The sequence below is a fragment of the Lissotriton vulgaris genome, unplaced genomic scaffold (assembly GCF_964263255.1).
Source record: "Lissotriton vulgaris unplaced genomic scaffold, aLisVul1.2 SCAFFOLD_1778, whole genome shotgun sequence".
NCBI classification, from domain to species: domain Eukaryota; kingdom Metazoa; phylum Chordata; class Amphibia; order Caudata; family Salamandridae; genus Lissotriton; species Lissotriton vulgaris.
In genome coordinates this window covers 364271-374059 of record NW_028248764.1, presented here as the reverse complement: position 1 = coordinate 374059, position 9789 = coordinate 364271, and the positions used below count along the sequence as shown (strand labels likewise).

General features: G+C 46.2%; 1 protein-coding gene across 1 annotated transcript; it reads left to right on the top strand.

The window, feature by feature from the left end:
* The first annotated feature begins 256 nt into the window (after positions 1-256).
* On the top strand, positions 257-4668 carry LOC147663836 (uncharacterized). Its single transcript, XM_086950166.1, has 3 exons — positions 257-287; positions 3727-3942; positions 4384-4668. Exons 1-3 carry the CDS (start codon positions 261-263, stop codon positions 4666-4668), a joined length of 528 nt encoding a protein of 175 aa, XP_086806292.1. The 5' UTR covers positions 257-260.
* The last annotated feature ends 5121 nt before the right edge of the window (positions 4669-9789 follow it).

The window sequence follows — 9789 nt, the reverse complement described above, 5'->3', positions numbered from 1 at the left end:
GTAATGCATTGACTATATATATGTACTTCTGTAAACAATATGTTGTCTGTCTGTCCCTTCCTGAACCTGCGTGGTGATGGAATGGTTATGCCACCTTGGCTCGAGCCAATAACCCAATTCCTTTTACAGGAATAAAACCCTTTTGAGTTAACCTCAATATCCCGGATTTTGCCTCTTATTTCTCTGAGTTATTCCTATTGATTATTGATTATAAATTATGTATTGGTAATCGATTTTACCACACAAGTCTAAAAAGTCTGATGACCGTTTCAGGGACAATAATTGCCGTAAGTATGAACGCAAACATGTCATCATGTCAACTAAAAAAAAACCATTGTCTCGCATTTGAAAAGTTGGACTTATTAGTATTGTAAATGACATATCTTATTTATTTTTTATTTTTTTAAATTGCAAGTCTAAATAGTCTTATGACTGTTTCAGGGACAATATGTGCCGGAAGTATGAACGCAAACATGTCATCATGTCTACTAAAAAAATGCATAGTTGGCTTACACACAAATTACACATTTAGTAACTTCACTAACAAGCTCAAAAAAGGTTGCATTATACACTCTTTCACACTATGTAGAAAGTACGAGTTTTGGAAAATATAATAGGCCAGTGCTTTGGGGTATACTACAAATACAAGTACTCTCTACAAAGCCATTCTTTTCAATAAATAATGCAATCTGTTAGAAAGGATGTTCATTTGGGTCGTGAAATATAATACATTATATTGCCATTCATACAACGCACTAGTACTATGTGTTTTTACTGTCACTATTTTATACAATGCTTATTTTTTTGTTTACGAAAAGGACGCAAAGACTGTCTTTACATCAATGCCTCACCCTCAGTCACCCTCACTCACCCTCAACACCTCACCCTCACTCTCACTCTCCCTCAACACCTCACCCTCAACAATTCACCCTTAATGCCTTACTCACCCTCAATCTCACTCACCCTCAATCACCCTCAACACCTCCCCCTCACTCACCCTCACTCACCCTCACTAGCCCTCAACACCTCCCCCTCAAAAACTCTACCCTTCTCCCTCAACTCCTCACTCACCCTCACTCTCACTCAACACCTCAACACCTCAGCCTCACCCTCAACCCCTCACCCTCAATCACTCACCCTCACTCACCCACACTCACCCTCATCCTTACTCACCCTCAACTTCTCACCCTCAACACCTCACCCTCACTCACCCTCAACACCTCACCCTCAACAATTCACCCTTAATGCCTCACTCACCCTCAATCTCACTCACCCTCAATCACCCTCAACACCTCCCACTCACTCACCCTCACTCACCCTCACTAGCCCTCAACACCTCCCCCTCAAAAACTCAACCCTTCTCCCTCAACTCCTCAGTCACCCTCACTCAACACCTCAACACCTCAGCCTCACCCTCACCCTCACTCACCCTCAACACCTCACCCTCACTCAATCACTCACCCTCACTCACCCACACTCACCCTCATCCTTACTCACCCTCAACTTCTCACCCTCACTCACCCTCAATCTCTCACCCTCACTCACTCTCACTCACCCTCAACCCCTCACCCTAACTCACCCTCACTCACACTCACCCTCACGTAACACCTCATCCTCACTCACCCTCACTCACCCTCAACCCCACCCTCACTCACCCTCACCCACACTCACCCTCAACCCCTCACCCTCACCCTCACCCTCACTCATGTCATCATGTCTACTAAAAAAATGCATAGTTGGCTTACACACACATTACACCTTTAGTAACTTCACTAACAAGCTCAAAAAACATAGCATTATACACTCTTTCACACTATGTAGAAAGTACGAGTTTTGAAAACTATAATATGCCAGCGCTTTGCTGTATACTACAAATACAAGTACTCTCTACAAAGCCATTTTTAGCAATAAATATTGCTATCTTCTAGAAAGGATGTTCATTTGGGTCGTTAAATATAATACATTATATGGCCATTCATACAACGCACTAGTAATATGTGTTTTTACAGTCACTATTTTATACAATGCTTACTTTTTGTTTAGGAAGATGACGCAAACACTGTGTTTACCTCAATGCCTCACCCTCAGTCACCCTCACTCACCCTCAACACCTCACCCTCACTCACCCTCAACACCTCACCCTCAACACTTCACCCTCAACGCCTCACTCACCCTCAATCTCACTCACCCTCAATCACACTCAACCCCTCACCCTCACTCACCCTCACTCACCCTCACTAGCCATCAACACCTCACCCTCAAAAACGCAACCCTTCTCCCTCAACTCCTCACTCACCCTCACTCTCATTCAACACCTCAACACCTCAGCCTCACCCTCACCCTCACCCTCACTCACCCTCAACCCCTCACCCTCACTCACCCTCAATCCCTCACCCTCACTCACCCACACTCACCCTCATCCTTACTCACCCTCAACTTCTCACCCTCACTCACCCTCAATCTCTCACCCTCACCCTCACTCACCCTCAATCACCCTCAACCCCTCACCCTCACCCTCACGTAACACATCATCCTCACTCACCCTCAACACATCACCCACACTCACCCTCACCCTCACTCACCCTCAACCCCTCACCCTCAATCACTCACCCTCACCCTCACTCATGTCATCATGTCTACTAAAAAAATGCATAGTTGCCTTACACACACATTACACCTTTAGTAACTTCACTAACAAGCTCAAAAAACATAGCATTATACACTCTTTCACACTATGTAGAAAGTACGAGTTTTGAAAACTATAATATGCCAGTGCTTTGGTGTATACTACAAATACAAGTACTCTCTACAAAGCCATTTTTAGCAATAAATAATGCAATCTTTTAGAAAGGATTTTCATTTGGGTCGTTAAATATAATACATTATATTGCCATTCATACAACGCACTACTACTATGTGTTTTTACAGTCACTATTTTATACAATGCTTACTTTTTGGCTAGGAAGAGGACGCAAACAAAAATGTGTTTACCTCAATGCCTCACCCTCACTCACCCTCAACCCCTCACCCTCACTCACCCTCAACACCTCACCCTCAACACTTCACCCGCAACGCCTCACTCACTCTCAATCTCACTCACCCTCAATCACCCTCAACACCTCCCCCTCACTCACCTTCACTAGCCCTCAACACCTCACCCTCAAAAACTCAACCTTTCTCCCTCAACTCCTCACTCAACACCTCAGCCTCACCCTCACTCACCCTCAATCCTTCACCCTCACCCTCACTCACCCTCACTCACCCTCACCCTCACTCACCCTCACCCTCACGTAACACCTCATCCTCACTCACCCTCACTCCCCATCAACTCCTCACCCTCACTCACCCTCAACACCTCACCCTCAATAACTCACCCTCACCCTCACTCATGTCATCATGTCTACTAAAAAAATGCATAGTTGGCTTACACACACATTACACCTTTAGTAACTTCACTAACAAACTCAAAAAACATAGAATTATACACTCTTTCACACTATGTAGGAAGTACGAGTTTTGAAAACTATAAGATGCCAGTGCTTTGGTGTATACTACAAACACAAGTACTCTCTACAAAGCCATTTTTTGCAATAAACAATTCAATCTTTTAGAAAGGATGTTCATTTGGGTCGTTAAATATGATACATTATATTGCCATTCATACAACGCACTAGTAATATGTGTTTTTACAGTCACTATTTAATAGAATGCTTACTTTTTGTGTAGGAAGAGGACGCAAAGACTGTGTTTATCAATGGGCAAGATACCCCACTCAAATCGATTACAATAAAAGATGCAACAGATGATATAAAAGTGACACTGTGGAGAGAAGCATCACTATTTAAAATACATCTTGGAAAATATGTCACCCTGACTCACGTCACTGTACATGAATTCAATTGCCAAAAAATATTGAATACAACGCGCCATAGCAAAATGGAGGTAAGCACAACAAACAAAACATTTTGGAATTATCTCTTTCAGCCACTCTTGGACTTTCACCCAGTCTTGCCCTTTCACCCACTCTGGCCCTTGCACCCACTCTGGCCCTTTTACCCACTCGGGACCTTTCACCCACTCGGGACCTTTCACCCACTCGGGACCTTTCACCCACTCGGGACCTTTCACCCACTCTGTGCCTTTCAACAACTCTGGCCCTTTCACCCACTCTAGGCCTATCACCCACTCTAGACCTATCACCCACTCTGGACCTATCACCCACTCAAGCCCTATCAACAACTGGGACCCTTTCACCTACTCAGTCCATTTCACCCAATGTGTCCCTTTCAACCACTCTGTCCCTTTCACCCACTATAGGCCTTACACAAAACATAAAGTATACAAATGTACAAACTAATTGTTGCTTTTGTTTTCTCTCAACAGGTAACAGCCCCACCAGAGGAAAAGATGGACATTCAAATTTATGGCGTCGAAAGCACCACAGAGGAAACTAGTATTATCACAATAAAAGTGACAAACACAGACGAATATCAATCTATGCCCATCGAAAACGAGATCTTAATTAAATGGTTTATGTTAGATGAGGAAGTTGACAACATCGGGGATGCCCTTGTCCATTTTTTGCCACAAACTTTTGAAGTGGTCTTTTGTAATGGCAAAATCATAAAGATTCTTAAAGAAAAAGACGATGAAATATGTTCTGACTAAAATTTGCATGTTGCCAGGATATCTTATTTTTGTACAAAGTTAAACAATAAATATTTGTGTTTTTTTCAAAAATAAAAAGGTGTGGAATACAAATTTTAAACTTCTACGGTAATTTTTCACTACAGAAGGGAAATTATAACTAATACACTCAATTTATACAACATAGTCACACCCACATACAACATTCAGCCAATCCATTTCACATTACAAAAACATATACAAAATACACATACTTTGTAGCTTGCACGCACTACAGTAGTATGTATGAATGAGACTGTTGGTGTGCTAAATACGCCTGTGCTGGTGCAGAGTTATGCTGTGTTGTTGCTCAATGTTACTGTGGGGGGGCTGAATGATAAGGTGGTATTGCTGCGTGTTGCATTGGTGGACATCACAAATTAGGTTGTTGGGAGAAGTGCAACTGTTGTTGGGATGAGTTATGCTGTGGTGGTAATAGTTGAACACTAACACAGCACCACTCATCATCAACACAGAACAACACATCACAACAACAGCATTAGTAAGCACCACACTAACATCACTCAGCAACACACCAACATCACTCAACACCACCACAACAGCATCATTCAACAACAACAACATACAAAAACACAAACACACATTACATTACAATAACAATTCACACATGCAAAACACTCACATATGCCAATCACACCCTCACTCACACTCACTCACCCACCCTCAATTACACTCACTCACCCTCAACACCTCACCCTCACTCTCCCTCAACACCTCACCCTCACTCACCCTCAACACATCACCATCACCCTCACGCTCACCCACCTTCACTCACCATCAACACCTCACCCTCACTCACCCTCACTCACCCTCAACACCGCACCCTCAAACCCTCACTCACCCTCACTCTCAACACCTCTCCCTCACTCACCCTCAACGCCTCACCCTCACTCACCCTCAGCCCCTCACTCACCTTCAGCCCCTCACCCTCACCCTCACCACCTCACCCTCAATCACCGTCATCCTCACTCACACTCAACACTTCACCCTCACTCACCCTCAACACATCAGCCTCAATTACCCTCAACCACACTCACCCTCAACACACTATCACACTAAAACAACACACAAACACTTACCACCACAGCACCACTTCACTCACCCTCAACACCTCACCCTTAAACCCTCACTCACCCTCACTCTCACTCATCCTCAATAACACAGAACACCTCAACCACACTCACCCTCAACTCCTCAATAACCCTCAGCCCCTCACCCTCACTCACCCTCAACACCTCACCCTCACTCACCCTCACTCATCCTCAACATACTATCACACTAAAACCACACACAAACACTTACAACCACAGCAACACTTCACTCACCCTCAACACCTCACCCTTAACCCCTCACTCACCCTCACTCTTACTCATCCTCAATCACCCTCAACACCTCACCCTCAACGCCTCACCCACACTCACCCTCACCCCCTCACCCTCAGCCTCAACACCTCACCCTCACTCACCCTCAACACCTCACCCTCACTCACCCTCAACAACTCATCCTCAACACATCACTCACCCTCACTCTCACTCATCCTCAATAACGCTCAACACCTCACCCTCAACACCTCACCCTCACTCATCGTCACTCACCCTCACTCACCCTCAACACCTCACCATCATCACCTCACCCTCATACTCACTCATCCTCAACACCTCACCCTCATTCACCCTCACTCACCGTCAACACACTATCACACTACAACCACACACAAACACTTACCACCACAGCAACACTTCACTCACCCTCAACACCTCACCCTTAACTCCTCACTCACCCTCACTCTCACTCATCCTCAATCACCCTCAACACCTCACCCTCACTCATCCTAAACGCCTCACCCACACTCACCCTCAGCCCCTCACCCTCAGCCTCAACACTTCACCCTCACTCACCCTCAACACCTCACCCTCACTCACCCTCAACACATCACTCACCCTCACTCTCACTCATCCTCAATCACCCTCAACACCTCACCCTCAACACCTCTCACCCTCAGCATCTCACCCTCACTCACCCTCAACATCACTCACCCTCAACACCTCACCCTCGCTCACCCTCAACACCTCACCCTCAACACCTCACCCTCATACTCACTCACCCTCACTCACCCTCAACACCTCACCCTCATTCACCCTCACTCACCGTCAACACACTATCACACTACAACCACACACAAACAATTACCACCACAGCAACACTTCACTCACCCTCAACACCTCACCCTTAACTCCTCACTCACACTCACTCTCACTCATCCTCAATCACCCTCAACACCTCACCCTCACTCACCCTCAACACCTCACCCTCACTCACCCTCAACGCCTCACCCACACTCACCCTCAGCCCCTCACCCTCAGCCTCAACACCTCACCCTCAACACCTCACCCTCAACACCTCACCCTCAACACCTCACCCTCAACACCTCACCCTCAACACCTCACCCTCACTCACCCTCAACACCTCACCCTCAACACATCACTCACCCTCACTCTCACTCATCCTCAATCACCCCCAACACCTCACCCTCAACACCTCACTCACCCTCAGCCCCTCAACATCACTCACCCTCAACACCTCACCCATCCTCACTCACCCTCACTCACCCTCAACACCTAAACTTCAACACCTCACCCTCACCCTCACTCACCCTCACTCACCGTCAACACACTATCACACTACAACCACACACAAACACTTACCACCACAGCAACACTTCACTCACCCTCAACACCTCACCCTTAACTCCTCACTCACACTCACTCTCACTCATCCTCAATCACCCTCAACACCTCACCCTCACTCACCCTCAACGCCTCACCCTCACTCACCCTCAACGCCTCACCCACACTCACCCTCAGCCCCTCACCCTCAGCCTCAACACCTCACCCTCAGTCAACCTCAACACATCACTCACCCTCACTCTCACTCATCCTCAATCACCCTCAACACCTCACCCTCACTCATCCTCACTCACCCTCAACACCTCACCCTCAACACCTCCCCCTCACCCTCACTCACTCTCACCCTCACACTCACTCACCCTCAACACACTATCACACTACAACCACACACAAACACTTACCACCACAGCACCACTTCACTCACCCTCAACACCTCCCCCTCAACTTCTTACTCACCCTCACTCTCACTCATCCTCAATCACCCTCAACACCTCACCCTCACTCACCCTCAACGCCTCACCCTCACTCACCCTCAACGCCTCACTCACCCTCAGAGCCTCACCCTCACTCACCCTCAACGCCTCACCCTGACTCACCCTCAACCTCACTCACCCTCAACGCCTCACCCTCACTCACCCTCAACACCTCACCCTCACTCACCCTCAACACACTATCACACTACAACCACACAAAAAAACACTTACCACCACAGCACCACTCATCACCACTGCAGCAAACAAAGGTCATACAATAAAAACATGTACGCTTTTAACAGTCACACACACAACAACAGCTATCAATGGGCACTTTCACCAGGCATACACACACAACAGTCATCAGTACTGCAGTAGTATGTATAAATGAGACTGTTGGTGTGCAAAATACGGATGTGGAAGTGCAGAGTGATGCTGTGTTGTTGCTCAATGGTACTGTGGGGCTGCAGAAAGATAAAGTGGTATTGCTGCGTGTTGCATTCGTGGACATCAGTGATGCCATTGTTGGGAGAAGTGCAACTGTTGTGGTGCTGAGTTATGCTGTGGTGGTAATTATTAAACACCAACACAGCACCACTCATCACTAGCACAGAACACCACATCACAGCAACAGCATTACTAAGCACCACATTAACAGCACTCAGCAACACACCAACATCACTCTGCACCACCACAACAGCATCATTCAACAACAACACACTATCACACTACAACTACACTCAAACACTTACCACAACAGCACCACTCATCACCACTACAGCATTACTCATCAGGCAAACGTCATACAATAAAAATATGGACGCTTTTAAGAAGCACACACACCAACAGCTATCAATGGACTCTTTCACCAGGCGTACATACACAACAGTCATCAGTACTGCGGTAGTATGTATGAATGAGACTGTTGGTGTGCTAAATACGGCTGTGGTGGTGCAGAGTGATGGTGTGTTGTTGCTCAATGGTACTGTGGGGGTGCAGAATGAAAAAGTGGTATTGCTGCGTGTTGCATTCGTGGACATCAGTGATGCCATTGTTGGGAGAAGTGCAACTGTTGTGGTGCTGAGTTATGCTGTGGTGGTAATTCTTAAACACCAACACAGCACCACTCATCACTAGCACAGAACAACACATCACAACAACAGCATTACTAAGCACCACACTAACATCACTCAGCAACACACCAACATCACTCTGCACCACCACAACAGCATCATTCAACAACAACACACTATCACACTACAACCACACACAAACACTTACCACCACAGCACCACTCATTACCACTACAGCATTACTCAGCAGACAAACGACAAAAAAATCCAAACATGTCCGCTTTTAACAGGCACACACACCAATCGCTAGCAATGGACACTTTCACCAGGCGTACACACACAACAGTCATCAGTGCATCCTTTCACCATGCTTACACCCACACAAACAGGCATCAGTCCACGCTTTCAACAGTCACACACACCACCAGCCGGAAGTGCACGCTTTAGAACAACTTTTTTTACGTTGCACACACAATTACAGCTATACAAGCATGCTTTGGTGCTGTACAGTACTGCAGTACTATGTCTAAATGAGACTGGGGGGGTTCTAAATACGGCTCTAGTGGCCAAGAGTGATGATCTGATGTTGCTCAATTGTAGTGTGGGGGTGCCGAATGTTAATAATGTGCTATTGCTGCAGAAATGGACATAAGGGATGCCGTGGAAGAGAAAAATACTACACACAAGGCAAGTGCGACCGAAAAACATGTACGGCAAAACGGAACTCAATCCATGGCAAAAAATAAAACTAAATAGCAGCCATTGATAAAATACAAAACACACTCTAATGAGAGGAGCCAGACAGAAAGTAAGTGCGAGCAAAGCAAGACCGAAAACAATAATTACATT

Bases quoted from the DNA above. Each gene is read 5' to 3' on its own strand.
- LOC147663836 (XM_086950166.1), top strand. From the start codon at position 261: ATGACCGTTTCAGGGACAATAATTGCC. The intron at 288-3,726 runs GTAAGTATGAAC...CTTTTTGTGTAG, and splicing joins TTTCAGGGACAATAATTGCC to GAAGAGGACGCAAAGACTGT. The intron at 3,943-4,383 runs GTAAGCACAACA...TTCTCTCAACAG, and splicing joins CGCGCCATAGCAAAATGGAG to GTAACAGCCCCACCAGAGGA.